The sequence below is a fragment of the Meles meles genome, chromosome 18, assembly GCF_922984935.1.
Source record: "Meles meles chromosome 18, mMelMel3.1 paternal haplotype, whole genome shotgun sequence".
NCBI lineage: Eukaryota > Metazoa > Chordata > Mammalia > Carnivora > Mustelidae > Meles > Meles meles.
Window position 1 is genome coordinate 52,819,138 of NC_060083.1, and position 23,892 is coordinate 52,843,029.

A 23,892-nucleotide genomic window follows, 5' to 3' on the forward strand; every position below is an offset into this window, starting at 1 on the left:
TCTGGCATCCTGTAACTCCCACCTGCACAGGATCCCGCTCAGCCCCAGCCTTAGGGAGAGAGTCTGGACTCTCGTATCTTCCCAGTCTTGCTCTGGGAACCTGAATTGCCCCATCTCATCTGGGCTTCTTGCAATCCAAGTGCAATTTCAAGAGCAGCTAGCAGGTGGAAGGCATTCTGGTCTTGTGAAACAGAAGGGAAGAGCAGGGGAGGTTGGGTTGCCTTGCCTGGTGGGTTCCCAGAGGGCTGCGTAGCAGAATAGGCGGTCAGACTGGACATGGCAACGGGGGGAGGACTTGAGGACCACACCAAAGAGTTAAGACCTTACAAATGCAGTGGGTATGTGCCGGCGGTTTCTGAGCACGTAGGTTTAAAAAAAGCAGCGTTCATCAAAACCACAATGAGGTACCACTTCACACCCACTAGGATGGCGATAATCAAAGAGACAGATAATTGGAAGCTTCCTCCGCTGCTGCTGGGAAGCTAACACAGGGCAGTGCTTTGGGAAACATTCTGGCGGCTCCTGAAAAGGTTAAACACAGACTTGTCGTATACGCCCCCAATTCTACTCCTAGGTATATATCCAGGAGGAATGAAAACACCAGCCACATGAAAAGCAGTATCATTCATAAGATTCAAACAGTAGAGACAACGTAAACGTCTATCAGCTAATGAATTTGGGTAAAGAATATCCTTACGATGGAATATACATGTTCTAACACGGAAGTGACACAGAAGACCACATATTACGTGATTCCCTTCCATGTCATATCCGGAATAGGTCCATCTAGAGAGACAAAGTAGATTAGGGGCACCTGCGGCTGGGGGTGTGGGGGGCTGGTGGCTAAGAGCCATGGGGTCTCTTTCTGGGGTGATGAGAAGGTTCTAGAATTGATTGTGGTAAGGGGTACACAACTCTATGAATATACAAAGTGCTACTGAATAGTGCACTTTAAATGGGTGATCATATGGCACGAGAATTATAGTTCAACAGAGCTGTTAGGGGAAAAAAAAAAAGCAGGGTTTTAAGACTATCTCCCTGGCAGAGACGGGCTGAGGACACGGACTCAGGATCCAGGTCTGCCATCCCCTGTGGGACTCTGGCAGGATTATCTGTGGCCTTTTGAGGCCCACCTGTTTATTACCCGTGACAGGACGGGGCCACCTACGGCGATCCTTCCAGCGTTCACATTCTAAGATGCCAAAACTTCATTTACTTCTATCTCCCATCTGAAAATATCGAGGACCCTCTTTGCGGCAGGGAGAACTAGGAGGTCTTTGAGCAGAAAACTTGGACAGGTAACTTCCAGTTGCCCTGTAGAGTTTTTTTTAAAAATTAATATTTAAATGTATATGCAGAATAAGGGACATATTTAAATTTAAATTAATATGCAGTGTCATGGACATACACATGATATTAGTTTTCTCATCCACAACATAATGATCGGATATTTGTCATCTCGAGGGACTGATGGTCTAATAACCTTCGGCACCATACAGAGTTATAATTTATTTTTTCTCGGGACGAGAGGTCTTCAGGACTTATCGTTGTATCAACTTTCAAATATGCAATACGGTATGGTTAACTACAGCCACCGTGCTTTACATTACATCCGCGTGACTTATTTATTTTATAACCGGAAGTTTGCAACTTTTGACCCTCTTCGTCCATTTCACACGACCCCCCAAGACCCCCGCCTGGCAGCCACCAGCCTATTCTTTGTATTTTGTATCTTTTTTTTTTTTTTTAAGATTCCACATCTAAGTGAGATTGCACAGTATTCGCAGTATTGGTCTTTCTTTGTCTGACTTAACCCACTTAGCATAATGCCCTCAAGGTCCCAAATGTAAGATTTCCTTTTTTTTTTTTTTTTTTTGCCCGAATAACACTCCATTGTACCCACGCATATACCACATTTTCTTCACCCACCCATCCAGCAGACCTGGGTCCTTCCATGTCTTGGCGGTTCTACATAATGCTGCCATGAACATGGGGGTCAGATTATCTTTCCGGGTTACTGTTTTCATTTTCTTCAGACAGACACCCAGAAGTGGAATTGCTGCATCATGGGGTAGTTCTGTTTTTAATTTTTGGGGAACCTCCAGCCCGTTTTCCACAGCGGCTGCATGAGCTGGCGGTCCCGCCCGTGGTGCACGGGGGTTCTCTTTCCTGCACATCCTTGCCAGCACTTTGGATCTCTGTCTTTTTGATAATAGCCATTCTGACCTTCTTTGTCAGAGCGTAAATATTCCAGAAAGGAAGAAAAGCTTAGACCTAACACCGAACCTTCTGTAGTATCCAAGAGAGAGTGGGATGGCGCTAGGTTCTAACAGGGAAAGGATGACAGCCCGCGCAGGCGGACTCTGACATGTAATTGCTTGTCTGAGAGCTTTGCCTCAGATTCGGGCCAATCCACTGAATTTAGCCAAGGGATCCGGCACGCCAGCCTTCTTAGACTTAATTAAGCTCCCCAGAAATGCTCAACATGAGCTCCTTCGATTTCCTGTGGTCCAGTTCTCAGACAAATCCAACCAGCTACAAGAATGCATTTCTTTCCTTCTGGAAGCCCCCAAGGAAAGCATCGAGAGCTTGCTTTCAGGCTTGGATATTACCATCCCGCCCATCTTCTCTTTCCCTGACAGGCGTCACACAAAGCCTTCTTCGGGAAGGAAATAAGCGTTGTCTCTGATAACATTTTATAATAGAAAAGTCATAGTGTAAAAGATTTGCACAGTCCAGAAAATATAAAGTAAGAGAGAGAGAGAGAAAGCACTCGTTATCCTAAAACCCAGAGGCTCTTCAGTATTCTCAATATTTGTACATATTTTCTTCCAGTCTTTTTTTTTTAATATTTTATTTATTTACATGATAGATCACAAGTAGGCAGAGAGGCAGACAGAGAGAGGGGGGAAGCAGGCTTCCTGCTGAGCAGAGAGCCCGATGCGGGACTCGATACCAGGACCATGGGATCATGACCTGAGCCAAAAGCAGAGGCTTAACCCACTGAACCCCACCCAGGTGCCCCCAGTCTTTTTCCTATATAGGACTCAGGTTTTGATGTGGCTTTGGGATTTGTTTAAGAATCGACACACAGTCTCATAAATCACTGTCAGCTGCAACTTCCCTGAAATTGTTGGGCTGTAATTCTGCAGTTGGAACAGAAGTGTCTGTTATCAGCGCGAGAGCCAATGGGAGCGGTGGCTGGAGTCAGGAGGAAGTCCTATGATTCTAAATCATCCCCATCTTGGTATTTATAGTTCGACTTGACAAACTTACAGCAAGTTAACAGTGATTTACACCCTGCTGTTCTCTCTGGGTTGAGTAATGTCTCAGAAGATACTTTCCAAGTTTCAAAAACAGAAAATCTCTGTATTTGCGAGTGTTCTGGGCCTCTGCAAATGAGAGATATTTACCCCACCTGTATTACCCTTTCCAGAAAGAGCCCTGGCTGGGGAATGAGCCACTACTCTGTTCGATTACACGCACTTGTCGTGTGGTATAGACAGCTCCCTCGGTATTCCGGAGAAGGTCGGAAGAGCATGGCACAGCCGAGATCTGCAGTTGGCACGACTTATGCGGAGCTCTCCCCCCTCACTGCTCAGCACACAGACCGCTGCGCTGGCAGGAAATTAACTGCGAGCCCCGTCTGGCCAAACCCTTTAAAGGAAACAGCCTGCAGTCTTTGACACAACGGGAAAGGCCGTGACACAGACAGACAAAAGGAAGGGAATTTACAGCTGCATTAGATACAGGGTGCGGAGCCGTGGTAGAGCTCTGTGTGTGTCATTTATTTATAATTCACTAGGTTACAATCTGCTCAGCATCCGTGTGCTCCAGCCCGTTGAACAAGGGACTCTGTTTCCCTTGTGTGCCCATGAAGCACCGATCAACCAACAGCCCGAGTTTCCATCTTACATTTTTGTTAAGAAAATAAATGAGAGAATGAGAACAAATAAAGGAGACGCCTGGCCTCTGAAAATTTTACATTCCTGGGTTTGATGGCTCTGAGTCTGCTGAGTGAGGAACTGGTCATATCTGGGTGGGTGTGACTTTGACCATGGCCGGGCTAGGGAGAGAGCCCAGCCTTTGCTCTCGCTGCGCTGCTCACTGCCTGTCCTTGGTTAATCCACCCCCAAATAACTTTGTGGGATAACCATTATCATCTCCCTTCTCCTGGAGACAAAGGGAGCTCAGGGGAAGCTGAGATGATAATTATAAATTACAGGATTTGAGAAAGTCTTGGGCTATCTCTCCCAAAGGCATCAAAGGTGTCAGAAGACATATTTTGGTCTTTCAACCCACCCATGGTCTTTCAGAAGGAAATGCTAACTCTGTCCTTGAATCCATTCATAACGTTTATCTGAGACAGAGAAAACACCTCCCACTGTTTCTAATTTTTCTTGAGATAAAATTATTCCTTTACAAATAACACCCATTCTCTCCAACATAAAATACAAAAGGCCCACCCTTTCCAACCTCCTTTTCTCCCTGTTTAAACTGCAAAAAGAAAGGCAACCAGTGAGACTTTTCTGAGCTGAGGAAGACAGCTCCACTTGCTAGAAATTAAGAGTGGATGGGGAGAAACTGCTTTTCACGGGAGGAAGGGATCCAGTCCCGCAGGCAGACAGAGCCGTCTTGCTCGCTGAGTGTGTGCGGGCAGAAGCAAGGGAAGGCGACCGCAGCGCTAACACACAGGCCCCCCCGGCTGGAGAGGGTCCTGACTACGCCACCTCCTATCTTCCCAGAGAAATGGAGAACCGAGGGAGCTTCCAGCTTCCTAGACACCTGGATGGCCCCTTGCCTAAATCCATCAAGGTCCGGATCAGGTCCACTCCTGCCCTGAGTTCTGCTTCGATTCGGCAGGACCTCTCCTACCAGCCCTAGCAAAAAAGCACATCTTCCTTCCAGCTGTCTGCACCCACAGTCCCACCCTGGGTCCAGGCCCTGCAAAGTGCCTGTCTCCAGAGACTGGTGTGGCTACATTCTGGGTCCCTGGTGGGCTGCACCTCGTATCCGTACCCGTCAGCGCCCTCTGTCGGCCAGGGCACGTAGTGCATCTTCAGTACAGAACTTTCCAGACCATTTCAACCTCACGTTCCTAGAACAAAAACCTAACCATCCGCAGCTCCTTCACTTGCCATCTTCATTTTATGAAATACGCTTTAAAGTCATCACCTCTCAGAATTTTCTAAAGGTCTCAATGGCTTTGATCTTTGAAGATATATTTTTTCATGGCAGAAATTTTAAGCACTGAGGTCGACAGGAGAGAGGGGAGGTATATAACGCAGGTTTATTTTATAGGTAGAATAGAGAAGAGGGGAGGAAAGCAGGAATAGGAGATTTTACCGCATGGTGGTCTGTGAGCTGGTCAGTTTCACAAACATGAGCTCCTGTAATTCTAAGCTGATCCTGCCAGATGGGTATTCCCGTCCCATTTTACAGAAAAAAATCTGAGGCCCAAAGAGCCTTGGTGACTTGGGGTAGGCGATACAGACCTTGAAATTCAGCAAAAGCCGAAGAATTAGGAAACTGCCGTAAACGAATTCGGCTCACAGACATTAACCTGAATCTCTGGACACACCAGCTGTTCCAGCGTGATGACTCCCCACCCTCCCAGCCAACTGACGGCCGCTTTCTCCTTTACTTCCCACTCAGTGAGCTCACACGAGTCCTCTGCTCTTTCAATCCACCGAATCCAATCTGTTCCCATTCTTACGTGGGGGACTGGTTCAACAGTGTTGTATCCAAGGGGTTTCATGAAGACCAGTCTCCCAGCACATCACCCGAGTCTACAGATTTCACTGTAGCTTCATAAAACACATTCTTTGGAGCCTTTCTCCTGCTTGTGCAGACACACCAAGTCAAAACCTGCTCCTAATAATTACACCTCCTCTGTGCTGAACAACCACAGACGATAATTAGGGGCGAACACCTTTTAATATCAGATGCACGAAATCTCCCACACGTCTACCTTAAGGGCCTTGACACCCTTGCAGAAAAGGGGTTCCAGGAGAAAGGGGTTTCTCCCAGGCCGCGGTCCTGAAGGGTGTATAGCCTAACATAACTGGGATCGGCCACCGTGAAGAAAACCTCCAAGTTAAACACCACTGAGACCCAAACCCATCCAAATACTGCTTCAGGTTTTCGATGGAGGGGGGGAATCCAGCCAGTGAGAGGGGCAGCTGGGTGTGACATCTGGGGGCTGATTTGGGAGCTCACCTGTTGGGTTTGCAGGAATATCCAGGATGGTCTTCAACAGCTTCATGTCCTTGATGTTGTGAATGTAAATGGCCTCCTCCAGGCACACCAGCAGCCTCTGCAATCACACATATGCGTCAGTCCGCTGGGCCGTTTCCTCCGAAAGGACCCGACCGGACAGAAATTGCTCATCTTTCCTGTGAGCCCTAACTTGCTTCTCAGCCTAAAGGAGGATGCATTTTGATGATCAAGTGGAAGATTACATGGAGGGATGCCTATGTATGCACGCACACATCATCCACCTGAACGGAAGCACACAATACAAGATCTTAAAAATTTTCCTTTAGAAATTGAGATTTTTTTTTGTGGGGGGGGGGTGCCTGGGTGGCTCAGTTGGTTGAGTGTCTGCCTTCAGCTCAGGTCATGATCCTGGGGTCCTGGGATAGAGCCCTGTGTTGGGCTCCCTGCTCAGTGGGGAATCTGCTTCTTCCTTTTCCTCTTTCCCGCCCCCCATGCTCTCTCTCTCTCTCTCTCTCAAATGGATAAAACCTTAAAAAAAAAAAAAGAAATTGAGATTGTGTGTGTGTGTGTGTGTGTGTGTGTGTGTGTTACTTTCCTCTCTTTAGAACAGGGACTCCTGAACACTTCCTGATCAGACTCCCTTTGCCATGTAGGGCAATTCTGGGTAAATGTTTGGTTCCTATTCCTATCAGACAGGCTCCCTTTCAATGTTTATAACAAAGTCTCCCTCTTGTACAGCATGGGATTCTTTTTTTTTTTTTTTTTTTAATGTTATTTAGTTACTTGACAGAGAGAGCGCGAGCGAGCACAAGCTGGCAGAGAGGCAGGCAGAGGGAGAGGGAGAAGCAGGCTCCCTGCCGAGCAAGGAGCCGGACATGGGGCTCGATCCCGCTACCCCGGGATCAGGACCCAAGTCAAAGGCAGTCGCCTAACCAACTGAGCCACCAGGCGCCCCACAGCGCGGGACTCTTTACTCCCTCCGTATCACCGAACTTAGCTTTTACTCCCTTGGAAGAATCACCAGATTTACCTTCGTCCCACTCAACTCTCCAGACCCACTTTTGCGTGTTCTCTCCAGCTCTGATAAAGGGAACTGGAAAGCCCTTCTGCTCTCATGTGCACCCCTGGTCCCAGGGTGCCCCCCCCATGACCATCCCAGTGACCCCCACCCTCTGCCCTGCCCCGGGCTCGGCTCCTTCCTCTCTCTAGCACAGGGAGTCCCTTCACTTCCTTTTCAAATGAGGCTTGTCAGGTGAGAGCTTCTTCCCAACGGCCATGCTCTCTACCAAGTGGGAACAAGCCACGGGGTTGCCGTTGGGTGTGTCAAGGACCGGAAGGCATAGCTCAGTGCAAGTGTGGATGCTGGGTGTGGGTGAGGGGCTCTCGGGAAGGACTTTTTGGTTGGGTGACTCTTTCCTCACTCTGAGCAGCTGCCCACGCCCCCTGCATGAGCTGACTTGGCTTCCTCTAAGCTAGTGGTTCTCAGGCTTTGATGAGCCTGCTGAGCACGTAAGGGGCAAGGCCCGGCCTCTTCCTGGAAATTCTGGTTTGGGAGGTTTGAAACAAGTACCCAGGTCATTCTGATGCACACCTGAGTTTGAGAGCCTCTGTTCTCAGGCCAGATCCTCTTATCTCAAAAGACAACACTTGGAAAGGAAGGCACCTAAAAGTACTACAAAAAACCCTCACTGGTTCTCCTCCAGGGGAAAGCCTGTCCTGCTGGCTTCCCAGTATGACTTCTCACAGCTGAGAAAAATGGAGACCATCACTTATATCCAGCAGAAAAAGAAAATGTAAACACGGTCCTCAATTTTAATTAAGGCTCTGTGGTCACAGGTCTGGGTGCTGAGGGGTTAAAAAAAAATTCTAATAGGGTCTCAAAATTGATGGCAAACATTAGCGTTTCTCCATGAAACATATTCCCTGATTTGTCTGATCACTTTGCCTTTTACCCACGCTTTCTGTGCTTATGTTCTTAGGTTTCTGATAGGCTCTTGTGTCCCCACACCCAGTCCCCAGGACACTGGGTCCTCAATGCACGCCTCTTGTGGTACCAGCCTCCACACCGGGCTCATCCCACCTGTCTGCCTCTGTGCCACCAGCTGTCAGCCACCGGCTGTCGTGTGGCCCAGTCGGTGAATTTCAGGTCACCCCTGCTGGCCATGGACAAGAATTAAATGTGACGGAGGGAAAAGGAGAGAGAACAAGGGGGAGAGAGGAGGCACCATGTCCTGAGTTCACGTGCATGCAGGCTTCCAGGGCCAGCCTGACCCCGCAAACGGCTCGCTAATGACCAGTTTTCAATCCTAGTGGAACCCTGGGTGCGCCTTTAAGTCCGCTCGGTCACCTTGGTTCTCATCAACTCTGCTAGGATTTAAAAGCAATAACTCCTTTTCCTGATTATAAAAATACTGATATCAGGCGCCTGGGTGGCTCAGTGGGTTAAGCCGCTGCCTTTGGCTCAGGTCATGATCTCAGGGTCGGGATCGAGTCCCACATCGGGCTCTCTGCTCGGCAGGGAGCCTGCTTCCTCCTCTCTCTCTGCCTGCCTCTCTGCCTGCTTGTGATCTTTCTCTGTCAAATAAATAAAATCTTTAAAAAAAAATACTGATATCGTCTCTCCTGAGCACCAGACTTAGGTATAGATCCAGAGGCTTCAATCCAGCGAACGCTCATCTGGATAACCAGGGCCCAGGAACAGACGGCGGGAACACGGTCAGGGCTCACCTGTGGAAATGCATCGGGTGCGCCGTCTTTACTCCGCACGATGCATTTCCTCAATTAAGGACAAGGAGCATAATATTAACTGACAGTGAAAAATAACATAATTACCAAATGTGCTTCCTTTCTACATATTTAGAAGAAAATAGGGATGTTCTCTCCTCATAACTCCCTACACAAATCTTTGATGGTTTCCTGTTGTTTTTAAAAAAGGAACCTCACTGCCGGAGGACCCCTGAACCCCACAGCGTGTAGGACGCACGGCTCCCACTTCCGTTCGTTTCCTGCAGGGGGCGGCAGAGCCTGGGCATCAAGGGACTATGATCGGGCAGTGGGGGCTGCGGTAGGTGCCCAGCCCCAAAGCTGCCAACGCCAGAGCCTGGATGTTCTAAGAAAAGCAAACCCCAAGCACGTTCCAGACGTGGTTCCAATCATCTTCTTAGGAGAAGAAATGCTAAGGAGGCGAGAGATGTCTGAGCGGGTTCCAATGAGCTGGCCGTTGACAGCGGGGTAGCGCCAGGAGCGCTTAGGTTCCAAAGCTGGGGAGGAGCACCGCTGCAGACGTGGATGTTATACTGAGGACAGCGTGGCATCGAAAGGCTAGCAGACCCAGACCCGTGAGTGATCCTTTGTCCCATTTGGTAATGAAAACGTCAGCGAACAAGTAAGAAAGAAATGAGAGAAATAAATTCTATAGATAATATTTGAGGGTTCCAAAATCTTTACAGGACTTTGGCCTAAGCAATCTTTTTTTTTTTTTTTTTTTTAAACAGATTAAAAAAAATTTATTTGAGAGAGAGAGGGCGTGCATGAGCAGGGGGAAGGGTCAGAGGACGAGGAGGAGGGACGAGCAGACTTCCCGCTGAGCCGGGAGCCGGATGTGGGAGTTGATCCCAGGAGCCTGGGATCATGATCTGAGCAGAAGTCAAACACTTAACCGACCGAGCCACCCAGGTGCCCCTGGCTAAAACAACCTTAAAAAGACAATCAGGTGCCAAAAACAGAGATTTAATTTTTACATACTGTCTATCACTGTATGCAAAGACAAAAAGTTTTGCAATGAAATTTAATGTGCTCCCAACAGATTTCGGAGAGAGCCCTTGAGCCAAGAACTGGGCTTAAAAACCTTCAAGCCGAAAACTCTCAAAACCTTTCCCTCCCTGGCCAAGAGCCTGGGCTTATTTCCTTCTTTACTTCGGCTCCTTACTTAAATACCCCCACATCCTACTTCTCAGGCTCTTATCAACCACACTGTTCCACACAGACGTAAAAGAGTATCCCCTCAAAGTAGTCAACCAACTCAAAGAAACTCTTTCTTCTCATAAGCTGAAGGAGCACTTTGTCTCATTTGCTAAAAAAATTATTAGCGTTCAATAGTTAGATAAGAAGACAGAAGAAAACATTATCCTGGATGAAGGCAATGAATGACCTCCACCATCTTGGGAATATTTAACTGAACAGAAAGATCTGCATGGTCATATAAAGAATATATCTGTTTGTTTATTTATTTAACAGGCCGTTGGGAAACATATTCATTGAGCACTTTCCCCCCAGGCACTGTCTTTTCTTACCAGGCCTGTAGCAGTGAACATAGCAGATACAGTGCTTGCCCTTATGGGATTTAGAACCTAATGATTTTAAGGGAGACTCTGCTAATACCCCCAAATATTTATTTAAGGAGAATCTCTATTTTTAAAGAGAATGTTTTCTATATTTAAGATAAGAATAATCCTTCCTGGGTCACCTGAATGGCTCGGTTGGTTAAGTGTCTGCCATGGGCTCAGGTCATGATTCCAGGACTCTGGGAGCGAGCCCCGCATCGGGGTCCCTCTCCCCCTGCCTGCTGCTTCCCCTGCCTGTGCTCCCTGTCTAATAAATAAATACACGCATAAATCTTAAAACAAACAAACCAACCACTACAAGTAAGGTCTGTAAGGGTGAGCTGGGGGAAAGAAAGGGGGGAGCATGAGCCTGGGCACCTGGATCGCAGGGAAAGCCCAAGGAGAGAGCAAGAGAAGGTTAGTTCTAGAACTGCCTTCAGAGCTAGCCAGGGGTGGGGGAAGGTGCGGGGCACACTCATCCTCAGGGGCTTCATTCTGAGGAGCACTGCTGCCCGTTGGCAGTGGACGCCACCATCGAGGGTCCAAACCAGGGAGAGATGTTCCGCGTTCAGTGCTCACGAAGGAGCTCACGGGACAGTGTCAAGCCAGATTCCCACCCAGCCTGCGTCCAGTGGAAGAGCGTTCACTCCAGCAGGGGCCACTGTTCGAGAAGGGACGCGAGGCAGAAGGACCAGGGAGGACACATCCCTGAAACTAGGGCCCGGAGGAGGCTCACCAGGTCCCGGTGATACGGGGCCCGAGTCTCAAAATCCCTTTTAGAATTGGCTGCGTGGTTTAGACACACTCATCTCTACGGACAGTCATCTCGTTCTTGGGTGCCCACGAGCAGAAGCCTTGCAACCCGAGAGATCTCGCCCACGTACCTGCCGGTTCAGCCGTATGGACAAGATGTTGCTGGAGTAGCTGTAGTTACAGATCTCCGTGCCTTTCTTGAAGTGGTAGACGTTCATCTGCCGCGGCTTCGTGTGGCTGACCACCACCACCAGGCTGCTGGAGAAAAGGCGCTCCACGATGTACACATCCGGGATCTCGGCTGCGAAGGAAAGTGGCCCGAGGTGACCCAGACTGCAGCCTCCCCTGCCATCAGCCCGCGGCCTCCGGGTCTTGCTGATGGGGCGCCCTCCCTGAGCCCGCATTTACAACGATTTTCTTCCCCGCTCCGTGACGCTCTGTCTGCTTCCCGCGGTAGCAGTTCCAAAGCCCAACACCCAAAGAAAATGTGAGTCCAACACCCAGTCCAACACCCAAAGAAAACGTGAGTGACCAGACCCCCGAGTCAGGTCTTCTAGAGCCTCCCCGGATGCCCCCTGGGAGCCACAATCAGCCCTCAGGCACCGCTGTCTGCTGTGAAACACATTTGGGAGGTTTGGACAATCTCAACCCACCCTTCCTCCACGACGGGTTTCCAAGGAATGTCTGCTCCGGGGAACCTCTGCTTTCAGAATTCTGGTCCCTGTTGCCGAGAGGTACTTAGGCTACGGCCATGGCTTGGGGGGCAGTAACCTAGTTAAAGCCATAACCCCTCTCCATCTTGTGCTCCCTGGCCCTCTCCGCAATCCCTTTCTTGTTGAAGATAATCTGGAATCTGTGACATGACCAGGGAAGTAGTTCCACACTCAGGAAGAAGGGAAATAAGTAAGCCCATAGGTGGACACCTCTGTGTTTTTCTGAGAACATTCTTTCTGCATGCTGCCTTCGTTGTGTGTAGGCAGGTCCCCTAGGCAGTGACACAGGACAGAGACAGAGCGAAATATTCCCAAAAATGGGGTAATAAAATAGTATCTTACAAATGTATTAGGGACCCAAACTATTTATTTATCAAACCACTTTCTTTCCAGGAAAGCCAAGTGATAACGAACTATTACCTACCCTGAAAAAATGAGACAGACACATTTCTCAGCTGCATTTTTTGGTGATATTCACTTGAAGTATTTCAACACCTTTAATATGAACTATGCGAATGGGATCATATTGCTTTATTATAACAAAGAAAATATTTCCATGACTGAATGACTGAATGACCATTAGTGATATTTTACAGTGCCAATATAATGCCAAAAAAAAAAAATTGTAAGTGACCCTCTGGTTTGACAATTATAAAAACTGATGCTGTGCATAAAAGTATATGAAGAAGTGTGAACAATATGGTTTCAAATGAAGGATTTCTTTCTTTTTTTAAATTTTATTAACATATAATGTATTATTTGCCCCAGGGGTACAGGTCTGGGAATCATCAGTCTTACACAAGTCACAGCACTCACCATAGCATAGACCCTCCCCAGTGTCCCTAATCCAGCCACCCTTTCTCTCCCTAGCCCCCTCCCCCACCAGCAGCCCTCAGTTTGTTTCCTGAGATTAAGAGTCTCTTACAGTCTGTCTGCCTCTCTGGTTTTGTCCCGTCAAACAAAGGATTTCTTAATAGAAAAAGAAAATGTTACCTAAGATATTGCCAAATCTAAGGGCTTACTTGTGGGTGGTTTTGTTTGTTTGTTTTTTTAACCAAGTGGAGGCAACGATTTATATTTCAACCTGAAAAATATGGACTCCTTCAGCTTGACAGTTACGGGAGAAAAATGCAGACAGGTCAGGAGCACCACAGATTAAAGCCTAGAGGGAGGATTTGGTGTCCCTGCAATTTCACACACACACACTTACTGCTTCCGTGGACTTGGTCCAGTTGCTCCACAGAACTCAAGGAGAACAGCTTATAACCGGCTTTGGTTCCAATTGCTAGGGATCTGTGGAAGATAATGACAGCAGGGGAATGACAAGAGGTACCATACTCCGACCACAGATCTGCCCAAGATAGCCATTCCCTTTCCTCCCAGCCTCACAGTGGCCAAACATCCACCCTCAGGTTTTTCGGTATTTGATAACTATCCGAATAGTTGTCCGGGGCGGGGGGGCAGGCGTATTAAAAGGGAAAAGGGCAAAGACAAGGAGAGACACAGAGTTGTGAAATAGGTAAGAGATCTGAAACTCATCAAAAGAAATATCAAGTCTACTGGTGGCTGTGCTTCCCCAACCAGGCAGAAATAGGAAAAACGGAATGCTGGAGAATATTCTTCCTGGCACTACTCCCAACATGAGGAGGGGTCTTCTGGTTGTTTGAGAGGGATTTTACCAAAAGGTAATTTTTTTTTTCTTTTTGCTTAAAAAATAAATGCACCATCATGGTAGGTTTAGTCATTAGTAAGTACGGTTTCATGGATGCGCCCTTTCATTGCTTTCCATAAAAACATCCCAGATACTTCCTACCAGTAGTTCTCATCCCCAGATGGACATTAAGTTCACGTGGGAAGCTTTTAAAAAATATTGATGTTTACTCCTCCTCCAACCCTGAGCTTTTTAATTAGGTTGATCTCTCTCTCTCTCTCTTTCTTTCCTACCCCCCCTCCCCCATCTCACTCTCTTTCTCTTCCTCTCTCTTTTTCTTTTTTTAGTTCAGGTACTCCCATGTGCAGCCAGGGTTGAGAACTCTGCTTTATACCACGTTCCACAAAGCTAGTATCACAACCAACCAACAAAACAAAAACTAAATACTCATCTGGAACAATATGGGCTTAAAAAAAATCTTATTTTCTTATATTTTTCACTTTCAACCAATAGAAAAAGACAGAGTGTAAACCATCCAGGTTTCCTTGGCTTTAGGATGAAAGCAAAGGGCTCAGTTTTGTTTAGGAGCTGGGATCCCCACCCAGCTCTCTCCTGCCTTCAGTGCCTCGGTGGTGAGGAAAATCTTAGCCAGAGCACGCTGAGAATAAGCAGTCTGACCTTGAGCACTTCCATCCTGAGAAAATGGGATGTCAGAGCCAAAATGGACCTTAAAATAGTCCTAAGTGGACCTAAAAATTAGCCCAGCTTCCTCATTTAAAAATAAATATTTGCAAAGGTGAGATTTGCTCTTCACAGGGAAGCATTTACAAACATAAGCAGTTTACTGGGGCAAGCCTGGACGCAAGGCTCTCGTTTCATACAAAAAATCGTTTCAAATAAAAAAATGAGGACATCACATGATTTTCCCTGGAATTGTTTTTTTTTTGTTTTGTTTTTTGGTTTTTTTCCTACCCAAACATCTGCTCTTCCCTGGAACACAGGGATAGGAGAGTATGGTCAACTTTTAACTGGTGAGGGAATCGCTTGTTTCCCAGCCCTCCCACCTGCTTGGGGGGGAACGTGGTGTGCTAGTCATTTGCACGAGAGCAGCAGTGTGCCCAGGACCGGGGTCTGGCACCCAGGACTACAGCGTTAATGGTGACAAGCAGCTACTCGAGAGGCAACCCAGCAGCATCTGAAAACTTCAAAACACAGCTACGGAAAAAAAACCAACAACCCACAGCTACGGGCAAAAGGATGGAACTGGATTACTATCTGATACTTGTATACATGTGTGAACTCAAAGTGGATGAAAGACTTGAATGTAAGACCCAAAGCCATAAAACTCCTTGAAGAAAACACAGGCGGTAAGCTCCTTGACATGGGTCTTAGAGATGTTTTTTGGACCTGACTCCAAAGGCAACGGAAACAAAAGCAAAAATAAACAAATAGGACTACATCAAACTAAAAAGCTTCTGCACAGCAAAGGAAACCACCGACAAAATGAAAAAAAGCAACCCACCGAATGGGAGAAAATATTCGCAACAAGGGGTTAGTATCCAAAATAGATAAATTCCCCTAACAACAAAAAGACCCGCAACCTGATTAAGGAATAGAAGAGGATCTGAACTGACGTTCTTCCAAAGAAGACATATGGATAACCAACAAGCACACGAAAAGATGCTCAACGTCACTAATCCTCAGGGAAATGGAAATCAAAACCACAATGAGATATTGCCTTACACCTGTCAGAATGGCTAGTGTCAGAAGGTAAGAAATGACAAGTGTTGGTGAGGATGTGGAGGAAAGGCAACCCTCAGGCACTGTTCATCTGAGTGCAACCTGGTACAGCCACTCTGGAAAACAGTACAAAGTTCCCTCAAGAAATTTAAAATATAACTACCCTATGATCCAGCAATTCCACGTCTGGGTATCTTTCTGAAGAAAAAATGAAAATACAAATTCAAAGAGATAGAGGCACCCCTATGTTCATTGCTGCGTTGTTTACCGTAGCCGAGATACGGAAACTACATAAGTGTCCATCAGCGGATGAATGCATAAAGATGTGGTGTGTATGCGGCGCACACGCATGCGTGTGCACACACACACATATGCACACGCTTTTCAACCATAAAAAAGAATGAAATCGTGCCAGCTGCAGCAACACGGATGAGAGTACTATGCTACATAAGTCAGAGAAAGTCAAATACCACGTGATCTCACTTACACGTGGAATCTAAGAAAAACAAAATGAACAGAAGAAAACAAATCCCAGACTCGTAGTTCCAGAGAATAGATTGGTGATTGCCAGATGGGAGGGATGGCGGGGGAGGGGGGGGGGCTATGAAATTGGTGAAGGCGATCAGGAAGTACAAACTTCCAATTATAAAGTAACTATGTCATGGGGGCTAATGCACAGCATGGGAAATACAGTAGCTAATACTGCCTTACTTTTGTAAGTTAGCAGGTGTTTAGTAGACTGACTGTGGCGACCATTTCCCAGTGTATATAAATGTTGAGTCACAACAGGTCATACACTTGAAACTAATAGAACACTGTATGTCAATGATACCTCAACTTTAAAAAGCTCCTTTGTATTCCTATGATTCAAAAAATGTTTTAAAACACACTTTGTAGTGATTACCGTTTTTAAACTTCCTTCACACAAATATAGATGCATTTAGTAGCAAACTGATTTTTGCAAACAAACGTGCAAGGAAAAAAAATGTAACTAGAGTCTTGTGATATTAACCAAAAGATTTTTGGCAATTTAAATTTGGCAATTTAAAATAATTTTCAAACATAGGCCCTGCTCCTGGAACAGAAGGATTTTATACTATTACTATTGTGTTTTAAATGATGGATCAATGGCCGCAAAAAAAATGCTGAATCAAGGAATTCGAACTACGACTTTATTTTACTCATAAGGCCTTCCTGCAGAAAAACAAGTTCTCACCATCTCTCATAGGAATAGGGCTTGGGACAAATACATACTGCCAATCAAATAAAAAAATGTACCCAAAGTGTCTAACACAGTGCCGAACATGAAGCATGAGCAAAGAAGTTTAGTTGTAATACTGTAAAACTCAGCCTGCACTTAAAGAAAAAGACACACTGGCAAGCCTAAACGCATTAGTAAGGGGCTTGACTTATTTTAAAATCCAATGTCATACCCTCTGTGGCTCAAAGCAACTGACTGTGACAAAAACTTTTATTTATAGGTAAGACAGAGCTGTCCAGCAGAGCCTTCATCCAAGAAAACAGAACTGACAGTAGAGACAAGGAAATTAACTTTCCAAGCACCCCACAGCTTTGAAAATAACATTCTTACCCAAGTGCTATAGAAAATTGGGACTCAGCTAGAATAAAAATCAACATCACTTAAAAAAATCTAATAAACAATGCAACAAAGCAGAATTTAGAACATTTACTTCCAGTAAGCAAACTGACTCCCCTCCTTGTCCTGTGTTCAGTTGGGAAGGAAAACATTCTGGCATTTATTTCAACAGCCATCCTCTCTTGCAAAATGCTCCTTACAAAATGTCAGAATTTTATCTACACCATCATTTCTGTAAACTGCCGTTTTCAACCCATCAGCTGATCTTAAAAACAGTTCAGTGAGTTACAAACACCTTTAAAAGAAGGGATCCCTCAAGTAGGGGGTAAACGCTATTTAATGAATCACTTTTCAGGGATGTTCTATGTATGTGGGTATTAGGAGATGTTGTAATACCTATTTCTTATTGTTGACTGTGGTTAAAAAAAAAAAAGCTTGAAAGTCATTCATCTAACCAAGCTGTCCAGCTACCAGATTACCCGATTACACATAGTTTTTTTTTTTTGGAACAAAGGCATATTGTTTGGCACAGGGTGTTTTAAGCAGAAACACAAAGGGAATGAAAGCCAGAGTTACTTATGGTACGGCTGGGCCTTAATTACACCACTGAATGTTCAATATTAGCACAGCCCCGTCACAGGCAGCCAAAGCACGAGAGAGAAGCCGGCTCCAAACAAGGAACACAACAGAAACTGGTACAGCAGGAAGTGGGAAACTGGAAAGCGGTCATCCCTGCTTGATGCTCTGGGTTCACATTCCAAAGCGATTATTCCATATGGTCCTAGGGACTGGCTTCTAACAATTCCATGAACAGGGGCAAGGAAACAGGCGTTTGCTTCCAAGGGACTGAATCCTTGAGGTGTCTGAACCACAGTTCAGCAACTCACTCTCTGGCTAAAGTCCAAATGTGCACCTCGAAGTGAAATTTTAAAAAATCCACTCCAAAAGCAACTGGAGCTCGTGCTTCTCAGAGAAGGCAGCCTGGGCCCGGGAAAGGGCTCTTGAACTCGGAGAAGCAGAGGCTGCCTCGCCCAGGGAGGGGGGTGGTACGTGCAAACAGTGAGAGGGGTGGAAAGGCTTCTGACACCCCGAGCCTGCAGGCGAGATGCCTTGAGCTGGGCTGGGACCGGGGCTGGCCTGGCCACAGGGATAGGCTGCCTCTTTGTCCCAGGCCCTGCCCAGATGCCACGTTGAGATGCTCAAGGACAAATGGGAAAGTTTTTCCTGTATTCCCATCTTCATGGGCCCCAACAACCTCGCCTTGGGTCAGCTCGCCACTTCCCCCTCCCCTCCCACCTCCTTTGTTTTGGCTTCTCCTCCCCCTCCCCCAGACCCCCGCTCCGGTCGCTGACCTCTGCCCCCCTTGGATTCCGAAGCCTTCGCCCGCCCCACTCCGCCCCGGAACTCTCTCCCTCCTTGCTCCGCCGGCCGCTCCTGGCCCTCGGCCCGCAGCTGGGGAGGGGTGGGGTGGGGGGGCTCGAACCCCCGCCGGGGGAGGGGGAGCCCCCGCCTGGCCGAGCCTGTCCCGGGCCGCCCCGGCCGCCCGCCGCCGCCCTCCTGGGACGTAGGCCTGCGCCGCTCCGGCTACAAGTTGCCGACAGGACCGACCCCCGCTCGCCACTTTCTTCCCAGCTCCCGGCAGGGCAGCCGCCGCGGCTTACGTGCAGTCCTGGTTGAAGGAGAAGCAGCTGAGCGCCGCCTCGGCCCCGCCCGGGGGGCCGTCCGCCGCCTCGGCCTCCATCGGGGACTCGACCCGGGGAAGCCGCAGCTCCGAGCCGGCGACAGCCACCTCAGCAGCCCGCTGGCGCCCGCTCCGCGGGCCGGGTCGCCGGCCCCCCTCCCCTCCTGGCCCCGCCCCGCCCCGCTTCGCTCCGCCCCGTCCCTGCTTCGCTCCGCCCCACCCAGGCCTGGCCCCGACCCTCCTGCGGGTCCCAGCCAACCCTTGCCGCTGAGGGGGCGGGAGCCCCACCCCCGGCCGCCATTGGTTACGAGTCTACGCCCACGGCGCCCCGTGAGCCAATGGACGACAGCTGCGGGAGGACCCGCCCCGGTGGCGATCCGCCCCCAGCTCGGTGAGACGGCTCTCCATTGGGCGAAGGCGCATGACGCAAGGCTGCAGGCCACGTGGTGGTGTTGTCATTGCCAGATGCCGCGAAACGGGAGATGGCGAGAATGAGTGCAGCTGAGGCCGGACCTCTTGGCCTCCGCGGGGCATCTGCGGTGGGGCTGCGGCGGGGGCGGCGGGCGGACGCGCTCGGTCCCACCCCGCCCAAACCCCTGTGACGAGTAGCTCTCTATTAAACTCGTAGGGTTTAGTAGAGAGCGTGAGACGCCAAAGCCCCACCCTTTAGTAGAGTCTTGAAGCTCTTAGAGAAAAGTTTCCAAAATGGGGATGCTAAGGCCAGACCCGAAGTTTTCTTACCGCCTGCCCCGCCGTGGAAGCCAAGCGCTGTCCTAACTGCCGATGATCTCGTTGAATTTTTAAAACAGGAGCAATGTTTTATGCCCCATTTTAATTTTTTTAAAAAAAATTTATTTATTTATTTGAGAGAAAGAGAGATCACAAGTAGGCAGAGAGACAGGCAGAGAGAGAGGAGGAAGCAGGCTCCCTGCTGAGCAGAGAGCCCAATGCAGGGCTCGATCCCAGGACCCTGGGATCATGACCTGAGCCAAAGGCAGAGGCTTAACCCACTGAGCCACCCAGGCACCCCTATGCCCCATTTTTATTTTTTTTTTTTTAAAGATTATTTATTTATTTATTTGACAGAGAGAGAGAGATCACAAGTAGATAGAGAGGCAGGCAGAGAGAGAGAGAGGGAAGCAGGCTCCCTGCTGAGCAGAGAGCCCGATGTGGGACTCGATCCCAGGACCCTGAGATCATGACCTGAGCCGAAGGCAGCGGCTTAACCCACTGAGCCACCCAGGCGCCCCCCATTTTTAAAATAAAGGGTCAACTGAACAGCTAAATAATCTGTCAAAAGTAACACACCAGATGGCAGAATGTGGATTTGTCTGGTATCAAGACCTGCACACCAAACCACCTGCTGGGAAATTTGGCAAAATCCATCTGATCTGTAGTTGAAAAAAAAAAATGAAAGGAAATGTGTATAAGATGGTGTTTTTGATGAAAGGGATGAGATCTCAAGATGGCCCAGTTCGAAACCCACATATTTGACATGAATGCTGACAAGAGTCTCTCTTCCCAGGTTAAACGCGTGTTTCGTGTAATACACCCAACACAGTTCATAAACCAGTAGCTCTGCTGGCTTTGGATTTATATAATTCCTGATGAATTTTTAACTCATACTTGTCAAGCTGAGATGACATTTTAATTATGCCACAGTCTTCCAAATTGGCATAATTAAAATCCGTTTTGTTACAAAGCTACATATACATATGTGTGTATACACGCACATACTTTGGTAACTTGAACCTGTTATGGAGGCGGGAAGAGCACTATTTTACATAAGCTTTTCTGGTTGCATTTCTGGTTTGGGTTTTCTGAAGCGTAAAAATAAGTTTCTTCACGCAACGCTACTATTCTTTCTCTCAACTGATGTGAAAATAGTTCAGCGCATAGATCTGCAGGTGTTGGTTGCTCTTTAGTTGATTGTGAAGTGTTGTATAAACCATCCTGAGTGAAAATAGCTTCTGTTTGGATGCTTGAACTGCATCATCTTTTTTACCTCTTGGATCAAAGGTGCTTCTCCTTAGCACTCCCAGCTCAGCCATTTATAAAAGTAGGAGTCTGGTAGGCTAGGTGCTGGGCTGTTTGGAGAATTAAATAAAGTGTGGAATAAGGTTATTACAGTGGAAGCTGTTATTCTTGGTAGTTTAGACGTTATTAGGTAGAGTGGGGAGCTGGTGTTAGTTTTTGAGCTGTAGTGTTTCATGATAAAAACAGTGTTTTAGACAGATAAACTTGGTTGGGGTGTGCAGAATAGATTAGAAGGGGGAAAAGCCTAGACTAATGTGAAATTCTAGGAGTGAAGGGACGTAAGATACAGGCTGGAAAGGTTGGGACAAACCCAAAATAAATTTTTTTCTATTGAAATATATTTGAAATATATTTGATACATAACATTGTGTAAATTTAAAGTGTATGGCATGTTGATTTAATACTTATATATTGTAATATGATTGCCATTGTAGCTATTATTAGCACCATATTGGCACCACTAACATGTCACATGAAGAGATATTTTGAGGCAATGCTGTCCAAGAGAAAGATAATGAGAGAAAGAAAGAAAGAAGGAAAGAAAATGTCAGCCACAGATGTGAACCCCATTTGTAATTTTAAATTTTCTAGAAGCCACATGAAAAAAGGTAAAAAGCAACGAGTAAGTGAACTTTAATAATTGTCTAACACAATGTGTCAAAAATCTCATTTTAATAAGTAATCAATGGAAAAGTATTCATCGGTTAGTTTAGATTACTTTTTAGCATCATTATTTAAAATCCAAAGTATCCTTTTCACTTAGAACATATCTCAATTTATGCCAGCCACATTTTCAATACCTATGTGGCTGGTAGCTGTGGCCTTGCCCAGTGAAGTCTGGGGAGCATAAAGCACAGAACCTAGTAGCTGATGGGGACGGGTGGTGTGGCAGAGAAGAGAGGGAAGAGACCAATCTGATTCCAGGGTTAGGAAGGCGGGAGCTCATGACGCTGCTTTCAGAAACTAGGTGTTCGGGCAGGTGTTCAGGAAGATGCAATTAGTTACATGTTGACACAGCTCACTGGGATTACGGTTCAGGCCTTGAGATGTAGGTACGGGAGAAAACTGATCACCTTCCCAGCCCCACCTTTCCCGTGAATGATCCCCCTTGGATGTTTCCCACTGAGTTAGTGGTCCGCCACCCCACCACCCACCCCGTGGAAGTAATACCCCAGGGCTGCCTCCCTTGGTTTTATTTTTCCCAAGATAATACAGAAATCTGTATTTTTATATAAACACATTTAAAATAAATATTTATTTTACATAAACCTATATTTTTACGTAAAAATTTAAAATGTTGACGACCAATTCTTATTTTTAAAAAGCACAGTGTGGGCCAAATTAAATATACCAGCTGGCTGGATGTAGTTTGTGGAGGTCCAGTGCGTGACCTCTGTTTGAGGCATAACACCCTCAAAAAAAAAAAAAAATCTGATGAAAATGCTACGAATAAATTCAGAGGTGTTGGTTCATTTAATGTCAGGGTGATTGTCCTTTTCCTAAGTTCTAGTTCTAGGTTCTGTGGGAGAAGAAACTCCTGATTTAAATGTTGGGTTGATGCCATCCTAATCCTTCCACATTCCAGGAATGGGAAATTTCAACACCAAATAACAGAAGGAGAGGCTATCTGGAGGAAGAAGGGACGACAACATGTTACCACAAGAAAAACAGAATTTCAGCTTTTTGTCCTTCTTCCAAGCGAGATGCCTAAGTGGCTATCTTTTCCCAGACAAAATGGCTATTATTTCTAGAGAAACAATAAATCAGCAAAATCCGGAAGAATAAAGCTGAGCTTGGGGATTAAGTATCCTTGGTAATACAAAATGCAGGCCACCATTCAGCTAATGGGAAGCCTTCTTATTTGTGCAGCCGTCAGGCTGTCATTTTAAAATGCTGATTAGGGACTGTACTGGGCAATGACCGGGGAAGTTGGAAATGACACATCCTGTCTGACTCAACCCTCATGTCACCCAATACGGTTGCCCACAACACCCAACGGTCTATAATTAGAGTAACTACGAGGTGAGCAGATGCCACTCCTGTCCCTTTCTTTGTATACAATCTATTCTATTTTTATAAAATCAAGTCATAGGAAATAAGCTCATTTTTTCTTTTCTGATCCGTTTCAGCACTCAGAACGTGAGTTGAGATAGAGTAGAACCGGAATGGATGAGTGTAGGGTAGTGCTTTGAGAAAAGGATGAAGGAGGAAGGGCTTGGGGACAATGCAGAATAGGTAAGACTTGGGGGGTGGAGAGAGGGAAGAGGGATGTGTCCCAGGCTCAAGGAGTCAACGCTACCCTACTATTCTAGGGTCAGAAGTAAGGGCTTGAAATGTAGGGTGATTTCTGGGAAAGGAGGTGATCCCATCAGATTGGCAAACAGGAAGTACCAAGCCAGACGGATGGCTACACAGCAGACACAATTGGGCTTTTTTCTTACTCATCCCAGGCCCAATCTGTGTGGGAGAGCATGGCTGCAGTGAATGAACGGTCCCTATAATGTGCCTTTGCTCTCCAAATGGAACCACTAAATCTGGTTTTATCACTGAAGAAAAAAAAAAGAGAGAGAGAGGATGGGGGGCAAAACCCAACAACCATTCTAATATTCCTTGACTTAGGTATTTCCTCTCAAGAGTAAGAAACAATGGTATTTCATTCAAGAGTGGACTGGTGTCTTTGCCTACATTCTCTCCACCATCTGTCTTATTTTTGCTTCCAGAATAATCTTCAAACGCCAAGGCAAAATCACAAGTTCTCCATAAATACTTGGTGATCGGCTGGCATTCATGAAGACAGTAGCTTTCCATGTGAGCATTTGCAGACGTATGAGGTAATGGTCTATCAGTCGAGGCAATGTAGAGAGTTTCAATCATGGAGCTTTGTTCCCTGGGCCATCTTAAGCCCTGCCAGGATTCTAGAGAAGTGTTCCTCAGGTCAACCAATCCCTCCCCTTGCCCCCGACTTAAGTTTGAAAGTATAAATATAGGAGACATCTGGAAATGGAAAGCAAAACTTTGTAGAAAGCCTGGTTTGAAGCCTCATACATCTTCTCATTTAATGCTTACTACATGTCCTATCCTGGAGATTTTTACACGCATCATCGGACTGCATAAACCAAGGTCGAGTGATGCTGGATAAGTTGCTCAAGGTCCTGGGGCAGTCTGTGATGGAGATGTGG

General features: G+C 46.8%; 1 protein-coding gene across 2 annotated transcripts in view; it reads right to left on the minus strand.

The window, feature by feature from the left end:
* Positions 1-18,820, minus strand: part of WIPI1 (WD repeat domain, phosphoinositide interacting 1) — a 32,279-nt gene extending 13,459 nt beyond the window's left edge. For both annotated transcript variants that reach the window (XM_045984995.1, XM_045984994.1), the window contains exons 1-4: positions 18,657-18,820; positions 13,218-13,300; positions 11,426-11,595; positions 6,220-6,316 (exon numbers count right to left, since the gene is read on the minus strand). In XM_045984995.1, the coding sequence (XP_045840951.1) occupies positions 6,220-6,316; positions 11,426-11,595; positions 13,218-13,300; positions 18,657-18,736 (430 nt within the window). In that variant the 5' untranslated portion in view covers positions 18,737-18,820. The remainder of the gene's footprint in view (positions 1-6,219; positions 6,317-11,425; positions 11,596-13,217; positions 13,301-18,656) is intronic.
* Between the last annotated feature and the right edge of the window lie 5,072 nt (positions 18,821-23,892).